The sequence below is a fragment of the Epinephelus fuscoguttatus genome, linkage group LG6, assembly GCF_011397635.1.
Source record: "Epinephelus fuscoguttatus linkage group LG6, E.fuscoguttatus.final_Chr_v1".
Classification (NCBI taxonomy): domain Eukaryota; kingdom Metazoa; phylum Chordata; class Actinopteri; order Perciformes; family Serranidae; genus Epinephelus; species Epinephelus fuscoguttatus.
In genome coordinates, this window is record NC_064757.1 from 6,554,029 (window position 1) to 6,577,570 (window position 23,542).

The 23,542-nt window shown below is 39.4% G+C and overlaps 1 protein-coding gene across 2 annotated transcripts in view; it reads right to left on the reverse strand.

Moving 5' to 3' along the window:
• The window catches only part of mamdc2a (MAM domain containing 2a), a 53,803-nt gene extending 34,377 nt beyond the window's left edge, over nt 1-19,426 (reverse strand). For both annotated transcript variants that reach the window (XM_049579882.1, XM_049579883.1), the window contains exons 1-3: nt 19,179-19,426; nt 18,893-19,018; nt 2,414-2,664 (exon numbers count right to left, since the gene is read on the reverse strand). In XM_049579882.1, coding sequence (XP_049435839.1) covers nt 2,414-2,664; nt 18,893-19,018; nt 19,179-19,206 — 405 coding nt within the window. In that variant the 5' untranslated portion in view covers nt 19,207-19,426. The remainder of the gene's footprint in view (nt 1-2,413; nt 2,665-18,892; nt 19,019-19,178) is intronic.
• Between the last annotated feature and the right edge of the window lie 4,116 nt (nt 19,427-23,542).

Sequence of the window (23,542 nt, forward strand, 5' to 3'; positions counted from 1 at the left end):
ACCTACCATGTTGTATCATTTAGTCTTCTTCAGGTTCTGTACATTCACTTTAAGATGTTCTCTCTAAGGAGGACTGCATGGAGGAGGCTAATGCTCTGGTTGACAATAAGGAAGCTGCTGTGGGAGGCTTAGATGACATCATTGCCTCTTTTAGAGAACTTGTGGGCCTTTGGCCTCAAACTCACTCTGTATTTAAGGAGGGTCAGCTTTCTTTAAATTTAGAATAGCAAGCAAAATCTTATTTATAACGTGTCATTTTAAAAGAACACAATCAGCTTTACAGGACAGCACAGAGCATTAAATACATATACACCACACCCTGTACATACAGGCATACATGAACAAACAATTAAAAATATTAAATTACAAACATTAACACCATGATAACACTGCTAAACAAAGCGGGAGGGGATATTTACTCTAGTCTGTTTCTGAATGATTTATAGTCCATTAAAATAAAAGTAGCTTCACTAACTGTTCATTTAACCTCTGAAACAGTCAGACAGCCTCTCCCAAATTATCCACAGGCCACTTACAGGAAGCCAGTGTGTTTTATTAATAGGTCCACTTCTTCTCATTCCCTTACCCTCAGCCCTTGGAATTACTTAACAGCATACGTGGCACAGAGGCCACTTGGAGAGCAGAGGGAAAGTGGGTAGGGGTGGAGCTGAGGATGAAATGGAACGCACCTGCCCTTATGCACAAAGTATCATTTATCAACTGCCAGCTGTGGGCTGTGTACTATACTGCTTTTTACAAATCATCAGCAAAACCTGCAGACTTATTTCAACGAGGTGAACGTGTCCTCTGCAGACACAATGCATTGGCAGCCACTTGGTGATTAACTGCATCAGAATCTAATGTAGACATTTCTGTTTGTGATCATATTGCTATGGGTTTAAGATATCTTGCATAAAAGCAGTTTTTCCATGCATTGACAGATAATGTTGGGAATAAAGAAATCACACATGCTTAACAGGACTACAATCTAAGTAAATGTTAACTGCAGTTAGTTATATGACATTTTTCAGTAAAATATAAAGCTATCAATGAGATTTTCTTAAAGGTATACTCTGCAGGATTGTCGGCCACTGTTTGTCGATTATTGGTCATGCTGACCTTGACCTTTGACCACCAAAATCCAATCAGTGCATTGTTAAGTCCAGGTGAACATTTGTGCCAAGGAATTCCCTCACAGTGTTCTTGAGATATTGTGTTCACAAGAATGAGATGAGTGCAAGGTCACAGTGACCTTGACCTTTGACCCTTGACCACCAAAATCTAATCAGCTCACCCTCGAATCCAAGTGAATGTTTGTGCCAAATTTGAAGAAATTCCCTCCCAGCGATCTTGAGATCAGAAGATGTTCACAAGAATGAGACAGACAAGGTCACAGTAACCTTGACCTTTGACCTACGACCATCAAAAACTAGTCAGTTCATCATTGGGTCAAAGAGGACATTTGTGACTAATTTAAAGAAATTCCCTCATATCTCAATATCTTGAGACATGTTCACAAGGATACCCAATACGTGGGTATAGATGGACAGTCAGACTGAAAACACAATGCCTCCAGCCATGGCTATTACTAGCATGGAGACATAAAAAGTTGAAAAAAACTGAAAAACATGTCAAAAGAATATGTTAAAAAATATGCTATAGCATGCTCCAGAAAAGGAATATAAGACTTAATATTGTTAGACTGAAACGTTGCACAATTAAAATTACTGGGAGCTTTTAATTCAGTGTACAGACCTCTTGTCTGGTTCTTGCCTTGTCTGAATGTGTGCCCTCCACCCCAGGGAAACAACAACAACACAGTCATGAAGTTGTTCTTTGTATTTACCACGGCACAACTGATCTTTGAATGGATGTGATGAATTGATAAAAAAGCAGGCATGAAAAAGTGGAGACTGAAAACCCCACAACAACTACATCCCAAGTAGCAACCATGTGTGTGAGGGTCATTCATTTCACAGGAGATCACTGTGGGAATGAAGCTGTACTGTAAGTTAAAACAGCCTGGGTATTTTAGGACCAATCACAGACATTCAGTACTGCAGACTCCACCAAGGGAGTTCCTGGGCCATCAGAAAGCACTACTGAATTAAGACCCAGGTTCCTGTGGTCACACACAGGTCAAGTTTTTGAGTTATTAGAAAAGTTCCTCCTGTGGAAACAGATTATTAACTAATCAGGATTATTAAACTGGCTGCAGTTACCCAGTCGTAGTAATTTGACAGCCACGCATTTATGAGACCTATAAATACTGACTACTGATACTAATACTGATATTGACTCTGTACCACTTTCCAAGGCCTTCAGCAAGAAAAACTACATCTGATGTTCAGAACTGAGCAAACTTCAGCCTAACAGGGATTGCCATGGTTATGGTCTTTTCAATCAATCTTACCTGGTAGGGGATCGTGGTGTTGGGTAGGTCCACACTAGCAATGAGCCAGCTGTCAGAGGCTTTGTTGGCATTCCAGAGGCGGTAGTCAAAGTTATCACCATCAGGTCTGAGGTGGAGCTGCAGGGAACTCCGTCCAGTGATCTGGTACACAAGCCTCACACAGCTCCATTCCTGCTGGTCCAGAACTGGACTGATGAGAACCGCCTGCTCCTGGTCTCGTAAAGAGGCTGAGTCCACTGTTATCAAATGCCCTACGACAACAGCATGAAGACATGTCACATTCATGTGCAGAATACTATACATTAGAGATGTGCATAGGTTAGGATCTCTGTATTACTTGCAGGCCTTATTATGAACTGTAGAGAGACATTGATGTATTTTTTGAAGCAAATTAGTAACGACTGACACCAGGAAAATAGTTTCCATCTTCTCTTCATGTCACTGCTCAGAGTCTTTTAACAATTCAGCCAGGTCTGAGAGAGCACAGAGGCAATTTAGTAGATATAAACAGTGTTTATGGAGAACTGTTTTAAGTGCCATCAGTTCTAAATCTGGGCAGGGAGGGGGGCAGGGGGATCTACAGTTCTATCTGTGATCCCTTATTTGGTCAAATGAAGTTCATCGGGAATCTTACTAGCAGGAGAAGTCTTAGAACAGTGATTTGCTCTAACAGCGGAGGAGCAGACAGGACAGGGCAGACCGTCCCACATGTGCACATGTAGACAGAGAAGACGGTGTAAGGCTGCAAGATCTTAAAGAGACATGCAACTGACTTTGCATGTCGCAGTCAATTTACTGCAAATCACACATGCTTTATATAAAGATAACCATTCTACAAACTATGCAGCCATGCTTAAAAATTGTGTAGCCTTTGAAAGTAGCATGAGTTATGTAATCTATCACGGAAATCATAATAATAATTTTGTTCATATAGCACTTTTTAAAACATACAGTTACAAAATGTTTCACATTTAGATAAGATCCACACATAAAAGTTCAAGTACACGTATATTCACACATACACACATATACATATACATGTGGACAATATTTACACAAGCATTACATGACCAAAATTCGCAGAACTAATTGCATACAGAGATAATTTATAAAAAAGGCCAGTCTATAGAGATGAGTTTTCATGTGCAGCTTAAAGCAAAACACAGGTTCAGCACTTCTGATGATATGGAGAAGGCTGTTCCAGAGTTTGGGAGCAACATGTGCAAAGGCATGCTCACCTCTGGATTTAAAACAGGAACAGGGAACATTCAGGAGGCCTTAATCAGATGATCTAATAGCCGATCGGTGGAACAGGGGTTCAACATCTCGGTTACATATGCAGGGGCCAGGCCTGCAAGGCCTTGTAAGTAATTAGTACAATTTTTAAATCAATTCTATGTCTAACTGGAAGCCAACGAAGGGAGGCAAGAATTGGGGTGGTGTGGGACCGACAACTAGTTTTTGTTATCAACCTTGCTGTTGTATTATGTACCATCTGAAGTCAAGCAACAGAGGAGGACTGCATAATACCAGTTAAGAGGGAGTTGCAATAGTAAGAAGTTTTTTGATGATAGCACTGGTTTGATTTTTGCAGTATTTCTCAACTGGAAAAAAACACGACTGAATGAGTTAAGTAATATGAGATTTGAAGTTCAAACGTTGGTCAAACAGGATACCAAGAGTTGTAGAGACGGTCTTAGTTTTGCTAACGAGGGGCCTAAAAAAACTGACTGACCTCCTTAGGGTGTCGAGGTTATTGAGATTATTAGGTTTAATTGAAAGTACAGCTGTGTGTTGTCACCATAACACTGGTAAGCAATACCACTACAGGGGTTAAGCAGATTGCTCAGAGGCAGCATACCGTAAAACTTCAATTAAGAGCCCGGTCTATTATTTGCTTAAATCACTGAACTCAACAGGCTTTTATTTGGGACAGGCATCAATATGGGACAGGCCTTTAATTCCTTTCACACAAAACCTTTGCTCAGCAAAGATTGGGAAATACAATCAAATTGCTTATCTAAACCAGTATGAATATTACTTGTTTAATAGGCTTTGAATAATACATTAATTATGAAACATTCATTTGATCTAGCTCCAACAGACAGCGCATCAGAGAGAGTTACGATTAGGGCACCAGGCATACCGACACAACACCACTTTATCCTATTAAAACAATACTCACAACTTGGATTCATTTTTATGAATTTTTATGATTCTTTTGATCGGTGCACCCTTACAGACTAAAGGAATATAAATGGACACATAATTTGAGGTAGCCAACAACCCAGTTTTATACACCTGAAGGACTTCTATTAAAAAATAAACTACTTTGCAACCAGACCAGGCATCTCATTTATTTTTCAAAATGTGTAGCTGCATTTTGAAGGAACTGTAGTGCTGGCCAAAGTACTTTTTCTGTTAACATAATGAGATGTTGCTAATTAACATATCTGACAAGTTGCAAAAGTGTTGATATAGTATGGGTCAGTAAAATGTTAACTGATGACATATTTTTTTTTACATATGGTTTTTTTTTTCTGCCAACATATCAGTCTTGCATCATAATATCTGCTTGTAGAGACTACTGCCTTATTTCACTTTTTTATGGTTATATTTAGACACACAGCACTTTGTTAAGGTAAGGGAAAGACTGTGCTCTGGTTTAATATCGAAATGTCTGCAGACAAAGTGCTCGTTGCCTAATCCTAACCACAGACAGGAGTCAGGATGAAGCACTTTTTTCACTCAAAAAAATGTTAACAGTGAACATATTCCAGGCAGACATAATAATTTTTCAGCATGTAATTGGTTTGTCAGTGTAATTGGAGGGGGGGGGGGGGGGATGTAGTACTATATGAATGCAATATCTAGGAGACAGGGCTGGAAACCAAGAGCTGTCTGGAACATTTGCTTCTAAACGTCAGAGTGCATTTGGAAATTTTTAGAAAAAATATAAACTCTTTATGATTTATAGTTAAACACCTAAAACTTTCAGTCTTAACAAATCTCAGAAAACATTATGTAGGTCAGTCCCTCAGTACTTTCTGTCTTCCTGTCTGTGGCTCTCAGCTCTAAACTCATTTGGTCCTACTGAAAATGTAAATCTTTAAAAACACCTCACAAATATATAGTTTCATTTTAAAAAAGGATCAGTAATTTCCTAAAACAGCTGGTCACAGTAGTTTTTATCAAATCAAACAAGAGGAAATAGTGCATTTGTTGGGAACTGTTTTTAGTGCTGGACTAATCCACATTTGGTGCACTAGTGAGTATTTGGTGCAGCAGGACAGTATACGTGATACTGAGTCAAATTAAACTATAGTGTGTGTGTGTTCATGATAATGACAGAACACGTCACCCAGTGCAACAGTGTGTCTCACTGATGTGTTTTTCACAAGAACGGAGCTCTTTGACGCAGAGGAAGAAGATATATCCGGCTGTAGATAAACACACAATACTTGAAATTCAGAGTATAACCACATGTAACCTTAAAGTGATGTCAATATAATTATTTTGCAAGTGCATTTGTTGCTTATGACAAAGTGAAGGTTGGTCACAGATCTAGGCATTTTAGGGAACAGGGGGATATTTCTCTGCTAGCATCACCATATTTCAGCAAATAAGGTCAAGCTATTTCAGTGGATAACAATATCCTTCTTTAATATGTTAATATAATTAATATTCTACACGCATTATATGGGGCATTCTACCGAATGTGTGCAAAGTTGGGCTGGAAATATTTTGAAATTCTGTATGTTTTTTTTCTCCCTATATATATTGTACCGTATGTAAAGGTCACATATCTAGTAAAATGACTGTAAATTTTTATATTGTATTTTCAGACTGTTTTGGAATGTTTTTCCTCTCCCAAAATTTGTCACTACCAAAACATATAGTATTATATTATACAAAAAAATATATATCAACCTGTTAGGCTTGTTCCTTCCCTTGTCTAAAGATTTAAATTTTTACAAATTTTGACTGAAGGTTTTCACAATCAAATCTATAAAAAATAATATTTTAACAAATTTCAAAGTTCAAATTATAGAATTCTTCAAAATCTAAATGCAATCTTTCTTTGTAAAATGCATTACGCTGATCAGATTGATTTCAGAGTTAATAATTGATGAAACAGAACATAAATGTAACCGATTAGTACCATAATACTTTAGTTGATAACTCAAGATACTTTACTTTTTACAAAACACCCAGTGTTTCAGTAGTGACTGTCCTGTTTTTCAGTAGTGACCATTATACTGTTTTTAATGTTGCATCATATTTCCTCAAATGTATGCCTTATGGTGGGAATTACAAATTCAAAGACAAATGTTTTATGGTCAATAAAACAATTTATTTTTTGAGAGGGCAGAGCAGAGTAGAGTAGAGTAGAGCGGAGCAGAATAGAGCAGAGCATTGAAGAGTATAGTGGAGCAGAGTATAGTAGAATAGAGCAGAATAGAGTAGAGCAGAGTAGAGCAAAGTAGAGCAGAATAGAGTAGAGCAGAGTAGAGCAAAGTAGAGCAGAATAGAGTAGAGCAGAGTAGAGCAAAGTAGAGCAGAATAGAGTAGAGCAGAGAAGAGTAGAGTAGAACGGAGTAGAGCAGAATATAGTAGAGTAGATCAAAGTAGAGCAGAGTAGAACAGAGCAGAGCAGAATAGAGAAGAGTAGAGAGTAGAGCAGAGTAGGGTAGAGAAGAATAGATTATAGAGTAGACCAGAGTAGAGTAGAGTAGAGCAGATTATAGAATAGAGCAGAGTATAGTAGAGCAGAGCAAAGCAGAGCAGAATAGAATAGAGTAGACCAAAAATTAATCCTACAATACATCTAAATCTTTCAACTTCTGTTTAAACTTAATCACAAAGATGTTTCAAATTACACTTTTGAAAAAAAATATGAAAAATGCTTTAAGTGTTATTTACATGAATTTAATTTTAGAGGTCAGGGTTAGGGACAGCTACTTCCCAACAGAAAGCACCCTATAAATGGTGATTGTGTATATATTTAGCTTATCACTTTTTCATTTAATGTCCTGGGTTTAAATAGGTCATAACATAATCTTTGTAAATATCTATGTCTGAATAATCTTATTTTTTTTTTTTTTTTTTGTTAAGGGACAGCACTTTGCACACAGTCGGTAGAATGCCCCATATACAAGATGAGGACCAGTGCAATCTCTGGTGATTCAGAGATATCCACAGCACATCCACAGCACACCTGTGGTATTTTCACTTTTGGTGAAGGCACATAGCCTGGGAACCACACCAATCTGTCAGCTCATGTTTTATTTGCTCTAGCAAAGAGTCTGAAATGCGCTCAGATGGATTTTGAGCCAACATGGCCTGCTTCAGGCCAATCACAACTACTCATCTGACATGGGGCGGGTTTCAAATGATGACTGACAACCAAAGACTAGATAAAATAATGGATGTAGCTACCGAGACGTCACCCATTGGTTGGGGACTCCTATTTTAAAGCTGGGAGTCCAGCATTTTGGCCATCACCACCTTGGTTTTTTGGAGCCAGACGTGACCATATTTGGACGAGAGGCTGGTGCTGCGAAGGAGTGAAGGGTGGTCCGACTGAGAAGCCGAGGACTCTACTGGCAAACAGCCTGTCACTCAGAGTAACCATGCCCTTAATTATGTATAACTTTGAACCTTAATAAAATATAAACAGGTGAGTTATAAAAATGTTCAACCCCTGTTCAGTTGTCATGAATGTGCATTTTAACATGGGGTCTATGGGGTTCGACTTGCTCTTAGAGCCAGCCTCAAGTGGCCATTAGAGGCACTGCCATTTTTTGTCACTTCCGCACTGGCTACATTTTTCAGCCCTGGAGGTTACAGCTTGCTGACAACTTGCAGAGCCTTTGTGCTTTACACAAAATATGGGATGATGTCTTTTTTGGCTCACACAACTTGTACTGGGGACACTATGGCAAGTATAAACCTAGCTTAGCAAAGAGGAGTGCCACTGGGGGATATTTTAAAACAACTAAGATGTGGAACTTCTTCGTTGAACATCTGTTGTCAAGTTCTGAGAGCAGAAACAGCAACACTCATTTAATGACACATTGATTGATCATTTAAAGTTATCCATTGCTTAGCACTACATCATGTCTTTCATTGCTCTGATTGATTATAGGTCTATCCAGTTTTGTCCGGAGGCATTTTAATTTTTCAGTCTGCTAGATACATCAGATGTCAGATGAACATACTGAAAACTTTATCTTATTAGATAAAACAATTGTTGACAACGTTTTCCTTTGGCAACATTATTTGCAATTGAAAACAAGTAGTAAATCACAATATTTTTTTATTGCAATACTTAACATATTGAAACACATTTTAAATCGCAATAATATTGTATCATGACTAAAATATTGTAATTATATCGTAGAGTGGAGCCTCTGGTGATTTTTACCCCTAGTACTTGTGAATTGTGGATTTTTGAGGCCAACACCAACGTTGATATTATCAGTAATGACATATTGTGTGATTAGTGTTGTAAGTAAATCAGAAATCTCAGGGTCGACGACGTGTAGAAACTGCCTGTTTGAGCAAAAGTTTCAGATATATGGGAGAAGGGTTTATATTAATGAACACTATATTATTCAGTGTCTCTGCCCAGTATACACCACAGTCAGCTGATATGTACACAGACACTAATAGGGCCTATAACTGTTATAAACAGATAATAGCAGCAATATCAACCCCTCAGGCTGCACTGCTAACTGGGCATTGTGTACTACAGTTCCAGCGTCAGTATCATTCACTGCATGAACACAATGTGGCTCTTTGTTCTTGCAAATGAAACTTTGGTTCAGTTGTGACTGGGAGGAGAATAAACGGATCCTGCAAACATCAGATGAGGATTAGGAGGAGGAGGAGGAGAGGAGAGGAGAGGAGTCAGGAGCTGGCCAGCAGACGCTCTTAACAGTCCAGAGAGAGAGAGATGAGGGGTATTTTTGCTAGTGGTCTGTGGGGCAGCAGTGAGGTCCTAACAGTTCTCCACCTTGCTCTATCCATCCCTGTCTTCATTGTTTATCATGTTCCTGCACAGCCTGAAGTCTGTCTCTGATGTCTCTGTTTAGTGAATATAATCACCTAGGATATCCATCCTGGTTCTAACCACAAACTCTGCCCTGGGTTCTTTTTTCGGTGCAGCCTCCTCAGCGTGAGCCCACATTGCCATGGCAACCAAACAGAAAACAGCACCATGGTCCCGTCTTGTCTTTTATGAGCCTATTTATTGCCACAGCGGGTGTAGTCCATCCGAATATCCAAGGCCGGGCCAGTGGTTGGAGCTCATTCCATCTCAGCCTGGTTAGTGGTTTAGTACACACCACACTGGATCTCTGCTGAAGCTTCTGTGTGGGGCAGAGCTCACAGGGACTGTGCAGCTTACTAGCGAGAACACACTGCAAGCTAAAGGCTTGGCTGGAAGAGATATGGCTCACACAATTTACAGTACTGCCACTTATCTTAACAGTGGGAACATAAACTGTGCTGACAGATTATCATAAACAGAGGGAGCTGCTTTGGGACACTCTGCGGCTTGACACACACAATGAAGCAGCCGGTGGAAAACAAGACAAAAGAGGGAGTTGATCGGAATGTCTGGCTTGGCATGGGGAATGTGGTGACACACTTTTATAATGTGGGAGATGAAAATGCAGCACATCTCACACTGTAAAATTACATAATTGTATTTAATTGACTCATCTTTTACTATTACCTCAGTGTAATTACACATGAGGTTTCAAGTCAGGCCAACTTTAACTGCCTCATTATCACAATTCAGAACTCATAAAGAAGACTTAATTTCTCTAATTCGAGAAAATGATAAAATGATTACAACAAACTATTAAGTCCACCACCTCATGGTTGTATGCCTCCAGGTCATTCAAGTTGCAGTTACAGTTTACATCCGTGTCTGTCCGGACTCATATAAAGTCATGACAGCTGACAATGTTTCAAATATGGACGTTGCTGCAAAGAAGTTACAAATACTAAAACACGGGATGCTTCACACACGTCTTCCCCCTGGCAGCACAAAAGATCTGTACAATCAGCATAGTTTCAAGTTGGACACCCAAGATTAGTGTCACCAATTCACAGTCTGATCAAATGTCTCCCCTTCTGTCTCCCCCTGCTATTTTAATGTTTGCACTGTTTGCTCTGTTTCTTATTGTTGTTTTCTGCATCTGTTCTATTTTTATTATTGATGTTGTTTTAACTCTGTATCCACCTATGTGCAGCACTTTGGTCGACTGCCGTCGTTTTAAATGTGCTCTAGAAAAAAATCCTGACTTGACTTGACTGACTTCTGTTCCTGAGTTATGGCTTTGAATAAAGGCTAGAAAATATGATGTCACAGTGAAGCTGACCTTTGACCTGTTGGATATAAAATATCATCACTTCAACATTTTCCTATCCAATTAAACATTTGTGTGGAATTTTGTCATAATTACCATATGAAATGTCTGGATTATGGCCAAAAACATGTTTTGCCAGGTCACAGTGACCTTTGACATTTGTCCAACAAATTCTAATCAGTGCCTCGCTGAATCCAGGTGGATGTTTGTTTTAAAATTGAAGAAATTCCCTCAAGGTGTTCTTGAGATATCATGTTTACTAAAATGAGATGCATACAAGGTCACAGTGACCTTTGACCACCAAAATCTATGCAGTTTATTGTAGAGGAAGAGGAAGATGGAAGCAGCAACAGTAGGCAGGCCAGAGCAGTTTAAATGGGGTGCCCTGAATGAGATTTGCCAACTGGTTGCATAGAAAGGAATCATGATCTATCAGCTAACTCCCTTCCATCAATCAGCTGATCCATCAGTTGACTGGGCTGCTTGAGATCAGCTGATTTAGCTGGGATGTGAGCTGAGCTTGAAATAGTGTCCTGCCTAAACTAAGATTTGGATCTTGCAGTAAAGCATGTCTGCTTTGTAAGTTTGGTGAGTTGTTGTAAAGATTTACAACAAATAAAAAATCTTGTGAACGCACCTTGGAAAAGCCTAGACTCCCTCTAGCGGGACTCTTATGAGCGATGTTGATCATTTTTCTGACAGCCAGTTGGAGTTGATTTGCCACATCTTTTTACCCCAGCGACAGCATGCGCCAATGACACTGACTTCACCAAATTTACCTTTTTTTTTCACTTAGCAGGAGCGTCTTTGATATAGTTGCAATAATGTTATACTAGAGCCACAAACAGCCAGTTAATCATCTGGGGTTTTAATGGGTCCAGTGAGTTCCTCCATAGCTCAAGTACAGTCAGACTTCACCTCTGGGGCTTTGATTATCAAATGATTTTTGTCTTATTTATCACTTTAAGTTGAATCACATGGTTGACATACATCTGTTACTGTTTCTGTGGCGTTTTCCTTTGCAGAGAATTGGCCACTTTAACAACAGTGCTCACCTCCCACGTGTCAACATTCCATCAAAACAAGTTCCCCCACGACACTATTTTGCAAGAGCACCATCACTGCATCCTGGGGACAGTGCTGCCCAAGATGATTCTGATTTATTTAAAGAAATAAAAGTAAGCATTTTTCCCATAGAGCAGGATCATAATGTGTGTTTCCAGACCTTTGTTTAGCGCTGACACAGCTGTGTTCAAAATGTATCCAAACATGTATGTGTAAGTAAGTGTATGTATGCTGTATGTGTAACAGCCTACAGACTCACTTCTCACCCAGCACCAAATTCCCAAATTTTCCTTTCATAAATTTGCACTCCGTCTCCAGTTTCACTGTGCCTATCCAGTTTTTAACTATTTGGATCACATCACTTTAGTGTCCTAACCCAAAAACCCAAAAGTAGGGCAGAGCCCACCTGATTCCAGCCTGGCAGCTGTGCCTGTGCACACAGCTACCCTGTAATATTTTGGTTTGGAATTCCAGTGTGTTTGACCCATTTAAAGAGTCTTGGTGCCACCACACTGCAACTTACTGGAGTCTTACTGATGGATACACTTGCAGTACTAAACATAACTGCACTGCTATTAATTATGAGGTTTTAAATGCATCCATTTGCAAAAAAACTTAAAGCTGGTATTCACTATAATGTAAGTAAGTGTTAAATAAGACAAATAAAGACTGCTCATCAATATAGGTCTGATAAAACAATAAAAAAGCACTACTACTATAATGACTAACATTGTAAACGCATCCATTTTCACAGCACGGACGGATGGTAAATGGACCTACACTTGTATAATGCCCTTCTAGTCATTTGACCACTTAAAGCACATTCACCCAGTCACACACACACATTCACACACAGGCGGCTGAGACTGCCATACAAGGTGCCACCTGCTACTCAGTGGGTTTTTTTAAGTTCCAGCCATCAGGAGCAATTTGGGGTTCAGTATCTTGCTCTTTATACTTCGGCCTGCAGACACAAGGAGCCGGGGATTGAACTGCTAAAAAAATCAATACTAGGCATCTGTGTATTGATACAATATTGCCATGCAAAAATATTGTGATACTATGCCGTATTGATTTTTTCCCCAGGTGAGAGCAGCAGAGTGGTGAGGACAGTACTCTGTTGTTACTGATGAATTAGGCTAATGCTGTGGAAAATAGCCATTATCGCCAAGTGAAGACAGAAGGTAAACATGGAGAAGCTGAGGTAAATAAAGGCCCTGTCCACACCTTAAGGTTCACAGTAATTGTTTTGTATCATAAATTAAGAGCTGCTTTTAAGGACATAAAACACACACACACACACACACACACACACACACACACACACACACACATCCAATGACATTATGAGTGTGGTGCCCACACAACTACAGCCACTTTCTCTTTCAAATGAACTCAAAAAGGTTGGAATAAACATCCAGTGACAGTTTACATTTCCGTGATATTATTACACATTAGGCACTGCTAAAATGCAAGTCTGACAAACATATGTCTCATTGCTCATATGCACAATACTGTAATAGTAAGAAACACATTTCACTAAGAACGCTTGACTGTAAAAATAAGCAGCAAAAGTGACATAACAGGTTGGAAGGCACACAGTGAGACAGCAGAGAAACTCAGCTGTCTGGTTAGAGGTTGTGGTCAACGTCCTTCTCTGGTCCAGCCTTTGCAAGATTAGTAGTTATATCATCATTTGTAATTAGTGGTTTTACAGATGTCTTTTTTAAAGGTGAGGAACAGCCAGGCACAAATGTCAGACACTTTGAACAAAAATCTGTGCCTGTCAGTGGCAAAAACAAGCACTTTTAGTCGACAAACACTGATGATGCACATTGTCTGTAAGGATAATATTGCAGCCTGTTTGTCTTTCTCTGTAAATACTGGACAATTTGTATGTAAATGCAACTGACAGTAGTCATGCTGCAGGGCATCTAACCCACAGAACACACCCAACATGTCATGCAGACAGAGGAAGTAGTAAAGGTACAGAAGCCCAGGGGTGCTGATGAGGGAATGAATGTGTTAAAACTTAGGCTTTCCTGGAGCACAAGGTCCTGAATTGGTCCTTGGATTCGATTCGATTAGATTAGATTCGATTCGATTTGACTCGGGATATGTCAATTCTAATATCAATTTTTGCTAGAATGTGAAAGACAGTCTCAGAGAGCTGATAGTGTAAATGTGTACAATTCATTATTAAAAGAATAAAACTTTATAAATAATCTTAAAACTAAATGTTGTTTCTAGGGCAGCAACAGTGATGTTAAAACAGCAAAGTCAAAATATAAACTCAATATCTTACCAGAAACAAATCTAAAATGTCAATAAATTAAATCCTATTCTTGACATCACAATACTGAGTGAAGTTTATGAAGAATGAAGAGCACAGACATGTCAGCATCCATCTTCCTGTCCTCTCTGCTGCTGAGGAGATTATTGTTACTAAGTTTCAAGATACGCAAGATTCAGCTTGATAGTAACAATTTGCTAGACACTGGAAAGCACTCTGTGCTTGTTTTTAACATGATGTTATCAGCGGTGGATGAGAGACTGTGAACGGAGCAGACTGAAATATCATCAGCTCCAGTTATTTCCACTTCTCTGTCTTCACCGCGGCATCTCTCTGTGTTTGTGTGTTTGTGTGTCTGTTTGTGCATAAAAGTGGCGCAGCAGCTCCAACGTGCAGACAGCAGGAGGAGAGGCTGCTGCAGCATGATAATAAATTACACCAAAACATAAAAACAGTAAGCTAACAGTTACAGATAAGTGAGTGAGTGAGTGAGTAGTTTCTCAAGACAATGGTCGTTAATAATAATAATAATAATAATAATTCAGCCCATTTACTACTGGCAAGATGAACGGGATTAAAGCTTCACACCTAATATCCAAGATCGATCCAAGATGATCTTTAATATACCCTTTTTCCATCCGTGGGAAAAAGCGTATATTAAAAGATCGATCTTAAATTTTAGGTATCGATATCGGGTCATTCAAATGAAGATCGATTTGAATCAGATGAATTGATTATTTTAAGCCAGCCCTACTCCTGATGACTTTTTTTCTGTCCTTATACTGGGTCCCAAACAGGCTTATATATAGTGAAACATTTTGACTTCCGTCAAATTTAACCAAAGTCAAATTTCACTGCACTGACAAAACAATAAGGCTCAGATATCTATTGTAAAATACAAAGAAATCACTCCAGATGGAATTTACATTACAAGAGAACCAGTCCATTCACAGCAAAACAGGAGGTCATCGTGGCTGTAATTATGTCTGCGGAGGGGGTGAAAAATGAACAATATGCATACTGGGGACATGATTAAAATCCCTGACCAGTGCAGCTAACGTTCACAACACTTTCCCCAAGTCCAGTCCCATCACAGGTGTGATCTGGGAACTTGAAACCTCCAGTGCAAGCACAGTACAGTATATTGTATACTGTATACTACAGTGTACTTTACACCCTGTACACATTTCAGTAACACAGAATACACCTTGTGTCCCGTAGGTAAACTTTTCAAAATCAAACATATTTGTATACTTAAACATTCTGGAGTTTTCACTGAGGGACGGGGAGAGGATGTGGTTTTGAGAATTTTAACGAGGTAATTGAACTTTTTAGTGGAAAAAACTATATCACGTCTGGAGGGCATCTTTAAGGCCTCTCTCACTTGGCATAAATACATCTCCCAGCCACCATGTGACACCGTTATGCAACACAAGTTTAATGACACTGCATCTGTAGTGAGCAATGACAGAACATGGGGGGTTGCAAAAGATGAAAATGAGGAACAGAGCTGGTGTCACCCAACAGAACTAAGCTTTTACTACAAAAGAGTCCAGTGGGAGACATGACGTGATGGCACTGTGTCTACAGACAGGAAATCCTCAAAGAGCTGTTTTATGAAGGGAAAACCCTGGTCATGTTTTATAACCCATCTCAGTGAGTCTTAACTGACTCAAAACCACACACACACACACACACACACACACACACACAGAGCACCTCTCTAGCCTCAAAACTAAATGACTCTCTCTTTTAATTAAAACCAACTGATGGCTCGGGGTGCTAAGTTACTCAGCGGCTGCGACTCTCAATAACTGTCCAAGGCACAGAGCTCACACTCCTGCAGCAGTAGTCTCCAAATGGTGATGAATGAAATGATGTCAACTACATGTTTATTTGCACATTATGCATGCGTGAAGACATATTCTACTGCCAGGTGTGAACAGACAGACATAGAGCTGTCAACTTGTGGTCGGCTCAACCAAAGACGCATTTGAATACCAGGTGTAAACATTCTTTCAAATAATGTTTAGAGAATAAAAATAATCTAAGAGAAGATAAACACAAAATGTTCTTTATCTTTATCCTAATCTCTGCTTTTTTATGTCATGTACTGCATAGTTTTGCCTCTTTAAAGGTACCATGCAGAGTCTTAGACCACTAGCAGTGCAACAGAGTCGGGATGTATGATATTGGATTTTTTGCCGATATCCAATATGCCAATATGTAACAACTTATTTGGCTGATTACTGATATCAATATCAATACATCCACTTTTTTTCCCCACCTAATATTAGTGATCATTAAGTCTCTTCTGCAGTGGAATTAACATCAAATTATGCATGCCTACTCTTATCGTGATGGCCCACCAGCAGATGGAGACATGAAATGCTTTTCAATGTTGTGCAAAATAAGAAAAATCATGTTGGCCTATTTTGATAGTTCATTTTAAAGCCAATATCGGATGATACTGATGACGTGCCAATATTATCGTGCATCCCTACTTTAGAGCAATATTCCACAGTTTCCTATCATGTGTCAGGTTTTTAGACTGTATAAAGTCCTCTGGTCAGTCTATTAAATACCTGCAGCCATCATGCAGCCAAAGGTAAATGTGTTTTTGTTGCATTTATCACCGTATTTGCGAACGGCTCCAACAGAGTGGGGATCTTTTTGATATTTTAATCTTCCAACGTGGTCCTAGAATCTTACTGCAAGTAGTCTCCTGTGTTTTGTAGACACTTGTGAGCTGTTTCAAAGAGATTTTCTACATTGCGATCATTTGGAATATAGCCCACATGTTTAATCTCAGCAAATCTCACAAAGTTGGTCCTGTCAGCAGGTTTCTACAGTGAGCTCTAAGTTTATGCATCATGAAAGCTGCCAGACAATTGCATTTCTCATTACAGTAAAGACATTATTGCACATGTGTCCATGTCCTGATATGACTTGTTGAATGCAACATTTTTAATTAACCAAAAAAGGACTAAACCTAATCCACTGCAAAACAAGTATATGTTCAAGAAAGTTACAAGCAAAACACATTCTTAAAGTGTAGCCAACTAACTTGAAGCTCCTGAAATATAAAGTCAACACCATCTGCCCTTAAAAGTGGCTCTGTATATAAATATGTGGATTGATTTATTATTATTATTATTATTCATTTATTAATTTTATTTTTGCCTTTTTCCTCCCAAACAACAGAACAAAGAATTTCATTGCCAATGTCTGTGTCACAGGATTTGTTATGCATATGACATATGACATGACATAAAATATGACATGAAAGAACCTTCTTAAACTTTAAGCTTTGAGGCTTGAGCCAAAATCTGCAAATTACCATAAAAAAATAAAGAGCAGAGAGCGCCCTTACAGTCAGTTATGGCCCTGACGTGGGGTCACAGGTTGATACACATGAGAAAAGATCATTAAAATGTCTTTTACCGAGGTTTGAGGTGACTCTTTTTCCACCTCATGTTAATTTAACTGCCTATCAACATTAATAAAAACATTTAAAAGTTATAATTCGGTGTACATTATTGTATGTGGTTCAGAGCAGCTCTACCTGGTCTCGCAGTGGCCACTGTCTAACTAGCCAAATCTTTTAATGTTGTGGTAATTTAGCCTGTGAATAGCTGCAGACAGGGCTCGATTGTCTATATGTGGCATTGGTTGAGTGCCAAGGGGGCACCAAATGATGACCAAAGACAACGACTAGAAATTTAACATATTTGTCATATTCTATGTATATTATATGCCGGGAATGATGCAAATAAGTAAGGCAAAAATAAGGCAATAGTCTGGGACCTCTGGGACAAAATTTGCATATACCATATTCTCTTATTGTTTGTTATTTATTTTTATTGTTTGTTAGCTAGGTTGTGTATTAATGTTGATTTATCAGCACTTCTCTTAGCTCATGTTCTTATTAATGATAAATACAATGGATATTAAAGATAATAATTATAATGCCCGGGGAAGATTGCCTAGGGCACTGAATGTGATAGATCTGGCACTGTGAGCTATATATAAATCATAAAATATCATAAAATTCATTGATATTACCATTCAATATCCTCTGAAAGGTCAATTAACAACAGCATGGTTTCTGTTTCATAATCAAAGAATACAATAATTAATCAGAGCACTCACATAAGAACGTAGCACTTGCAGAGCATAAATATTTATGAAGAGGGTCTGTCAAAATCAGCAGAGGGATGCAAAACAGCTGTTTATGGTGTTCAGTTCTTTCTCTCTCTCTCTCTCTCTCTCTCTCTCTCTCTCTCTAAATAGCTACATAAGGCTTTCACAGAAGGGGTAAAAAAAAACAAAAAAAAAACATACAACCACCCCTTGTGGCGACGGGCATTTTACTATACCTAGATTGATTTTATGTGGCACATAAATGACTGAGTGAGTGATTGAGTGATTGATTGATTCATTGATTCATTGATTCATTGATATTTCAGCTGTATAGATTTATGTAACTTTGTTTTACCTGTAAAGTGGGAGCAGGGGGGCACTCAGAGTGTGGTGACCCTAGGGCACCACATTGTGTTAACCTGGGCCTACATTATTACACAATATATGTCACCCGGTTGTGTACCAGAGTCATTCAAGGACCATACACGTCCACATAGGTGGATTTCATCATGTTTGTTTCCATTTATATTTATGTAGTATGAGTGACAGTGAAGTATTCATTTGTGTCAATAAGCAGAGTTGATGATAACACTGTACCTTCTTCATTCATGCTCCAGCTGCCGTACTCTGGGTCTGATATGTAGCCGCAGGTGCCCAGCTCAAAGTTGCAGGAGCCGGGCAGCAGTAGCTGCTGTGCCCGGAGCAATCCGCACAACAGCAGCACTGAGAGAGGAGAGAAGACAAGCATCCATGCCGCTGAGTTTAACTGTGCTTTCAAACACGTTTGTTAGACTTCTGAGGAACCAAATAGAGCTAACAAGACTCAAGTCAGAAGAATTCCGGTGCAACTTTCTGCATTTCCCCCCTGATAAGTTGGATTTACCGTGGAGAGTGAGGCAGACGCTGCTCATCTTATCCGCGGTGAGTTTGGGAGCTCCCTCTGTAGTTTATCGAAAGTATCCCGTTAAATTCCCCCAAAGACCTACAGCGCCAACTGCTCGTCGAAACGTTCACGGGTTGTCTTTCACATGTTGTAACAGTGTCAGCAGGAGAGAGTGTTTATCCGACTGGATGAATGGATGTGCTGGGGGCGGGGAAGCAGAAGCAGCAGTCCAGGTCGCGGTGCCTCTCCGCCTCCCTCTGCTGCTGTGCTCGGGCACACTGATGAGCCAGGGCCGGACACACACGCCCCAGGGCCTTTGTGCAGTTCCCCCTCAATCACCACTTGGTAGGGCTTAAATCAGAGTCATGAAAGTCTTACCAAGGTTTGTGTAAATCTGCATTTCGAACAAGACAGCTTTATTTGTTTGTCGGGATTCTTAATGACACTCACTCTATTGCATGTTACAGTAAACGAGCCTATATGGTGGGCTGTGTTTACAGAAAGCACAAGTGACCTGTGGTCAAATAAAAGTTAATATGAATTTGAGCTTCTAACATTATATTAAATTCCAAAGTATTTTATTGGGACTTATCCTTTCTACACCTGTAAACCAGCATGGGGAAGTTTGATAAGATAATATAAAACCTTTCTTTATTTTCTTTATATCGCTGTGCCTTGGTTGCAGTAGGCTCCAAGGTAGGAAGCATTGTGTACAACACATATGATGCCAAAATCAGGTGGACAGTATAGATCATAGGTGGGACCAAGTCATTGCTCTGCAAATCACAATTGCCCTCAAGTCCCAAGTCCTAAACATTAAGTTTGGAGTCCTATACAGGACATAGTACACTCTTCACCATATTTAATACCATTATAACAACGGAGTAATAATATATTTAATACACAAAAATCATGAATGCTTTTAAAAGTGTGTACTTGTTTTTTAAGACAAGGAAGTGGTTGCGTTTAGATAGGCCTACTGCAATTAATTTTTTGTTCACCACCATGTAGTTTTTGTACGCGAATGACATCATCTTTGGTATCTTTCTTTTTTCCAGCTGGCGCTCAGGAACATAACGTTAGTTTTTAATGGTTCTCTCTAGCAACTTGACTGGATACCGTTGGTTGGCTTCACATTTCAAGGAAAATATGTGTGGGGGGGGGGTCCAAACGAACGATTTTCAAAAGTCGGGGGGACACGTCCCCTCCAGAGTAATGGTTGCGAGCAACTGAAATAAGTTCCTCCGGAGTAGAGCCGCTGCTCCTTCACGCCAGAAGGGGTCAGTTGAGGTGGTTCGGGCATGCTGTTAGAGGTATCCCAGGGAAGTCCAACTGGTAAGAGGCTCAGGGACAGAACACGAGGGATTACATATCTCATCTGGCCTGGAAACACCTTGGGATCCCTTAGGAGGAGTTGGAAGGCATTGCTAGGGAGAGGGATGTCCAGGGTGCTTTGCTTAGCCTGCTGCCCCTGCGACCTTGCCCTGGATAAGCGGATAAAAAAATGGATGGATGGATTCCATTTACTTGATTCTTTTTTTGAAAGAATTATAGTTATATATATACTATTCTACTCTATGTATAAGATTATAGAGACAATATTTTTCCCCTTAAAAATGTAAATGTTATTATGGTAAAGTTTACATCAACAAATATATCTCTCAAAAAAAAACCAAAAAAAAAAACCTTTTGGTTCTGGTGAGCTGTTGTTTTGCACATTTTGTTTTTATGCACAAGATAATGTGCACAAATAAAGCTCTATATGTCTTGGTAGGAGTTTGGTTAATGGTGTGTATTTAGAACACTGAGGAATGATCATATTAACATTCATAACTGTAAACAGGTCAGACAGTCAGGCAGAGGAACAAAGCAGGTCGGCCAGTGTTTAGATCTTTTCAGACTTTCTAAATGGGTTCCTTTGTATATCCTGTCAGATCGTTTGTTAATGCAGCAGCTGACAGGAAGCAAATAGGGACCAAGGGACCAAGCTGTTGTCCTAGCAACAGAATAGCAGTTAAAAGACCTATACAGTACATAGGGTGCTCCCCCACCCTCACCCCAAAATGCTTCAACAGGGAAATAATAAAAGGAAACTTTAGAAGGAGCAACTGAGCAGGGATCCCTCTCCCAGGGCAGAAAGATGTGCAAAATGATGTGTATTCAATAACAACATAAGAGCATAATAAAATTACAGTATAATAAGTGACAAAAATGATACATAGTAAACATATGGAAAACTGGCGAGAATGTCAAGCAGCTTGCAGGTGTTGCCTAACAGCTGAAGCCTGAGCCACACCACCTCCTCACCATGGAACCAGGAAAGAGGACAGACTATAGAAACAGACTAGAAGCAAAACTGAAGCACATCATTCACACAGACAGGAGAATGACACAAACACAGAGATGGAGAGAAGAGGGAAGAGGAGAAGCTGAAACTTCTGGAGGACATGTGGAAAGAGGCACCAACAGCCAGGTGGGGGGAGAGATCCCAGAAGACAGACATCTAGAGAGGCACACAGCTATGCTCGAGGGTCACAAAGAGCAGTGGGTTATTTAGCTGCAGTGGCTCTCATAAAGGTAATATTTTTCTCTTAAGCAGGGCAAACTACTAGGCAAGCCAGACAGTTTACAAAGGAATAAGCAATAAATTGAAAGTTAAGGCAAAAAGATGGGTTTTGAGCTGAACAGATGAGGAGACAGGTGGGCAAGCTCGTGTGAGGGGAGGGATGTGATTGCAGGGTAGATTGGAGCAGCAGGATCTGAAATAGAAATTAGAAAGTCTGAGGGTATCTGATGTATAGGTCAAGAATAATGCTTAAAGGAAAAATGGAAATGGCTGAAAAGAAGGATGGAGAGGCAAAATGAGCAGGGACATTGTGGCACATAGTGCTATAGTGCTAAATACAAAAAGAAAAGTTCACAATAACATCACAACCAGCAATACTACAGAACACTGGCAGTCTTGAAGCCTTATGCTGATAAATCGGGATGAACTGTGTTTATGTGCATCCATGATCCACTACATCCCTGCATATTCCTCTATTTCCTGTTTTGAAATGAGAGTGATTTTTCCAGGGGATGAAACATCTAATGTGAAATATATGTGAGCCCTGCAGGATCTACCCAGAGTTCCCAAGTCAGCAGTTGCCCACTGTGGAAACATATTACACATCTGGACATGGTTATATTCAAAAACATCACATCCCAATACATAATACTACAAGGCTGATTCTGCTTACTGAGCAAGATATGTGTTTTTTCCCCCGCAATATGACATATGATATAATGATATAACAAAGAAACTGAAAAGATGTAGATTTAATCTCAGTCAGCACTGCTTCTAAAACATTTCAACTCCAAACATGCAGACATGGAGTGAATTCATGTGTAACAGTAGAGATTCCTGTGGTCACAAACCTCAGAGTCTTAAAGGATTAGACCAGCAACTGTGTATGTTGTTCTCATATGGAAAATTGCATAGCCTTCTTATAACTTTAAGAGCTACATTATTTAGGTTTCCAACAGAGTGTAGGGAATGTGATGAGTTAAACAGGAGTAAGATCTGTGTGATGTTGAGGCGCAATAAGCTGCAATGCAATAAAAAACAGGTACTTTGGCTGTCTTCCATGTCGTCATTTCAGTGGCACATATCAGCTTAATGAGGTTATTATAGGCTACATGTAGTCTACAAGATTATGGAGGCTACTGACTGTGTTTCAAAAAGTCAACAACAAATTAAGAGTGTGAAACATTAAATTGTTGAACTTGAAATGTAGGCCTGTCTGAATCTTATACATGGCTGCTTAGCAGTCTGAATCTTTTAATAGATTTAACAATCACACAGTGACTTCACATTGTGTTTTTTTCAGTCTCTCTTGTTTTTGTCTAGTTTTTGTTCATTTGTAACAAGGTCAGAAGTATAAACGATACTGTCCCATCTGCCCTCGGGTAACTGTCCTAGGGAGAGCGGATACAATTTGAACTCCCGTGCTAGATACTAACAAAAATTCAGGCAGCTAACACTAGCATCATCTAATGCACCAGAATATCCGTTTTCCAACAATATGTATTTTGTATGTGGCGTAACTAAAAATAGTATGGTGGAGAAACAAAATGACAAAAGAGTCGAAAATTTACTTACACACTAGGGATTTCAAAACTGTGAATAAAGTGTAAGGAATAGTCTGAAGGTCTATTCTGAGGTTGACAGGAGGGTGTGGCTGAGTATGAGCATGGTAAATGACACAGGCATAGTTACTTTCTAATTTCCTGAAAAGATACTGTCTCAACTGTCCCCCTGTCCCTGCTGACCCCACTCTCCCTGAATGATGCAGACATTAATAAGTGGCTTCACCATTACAGCA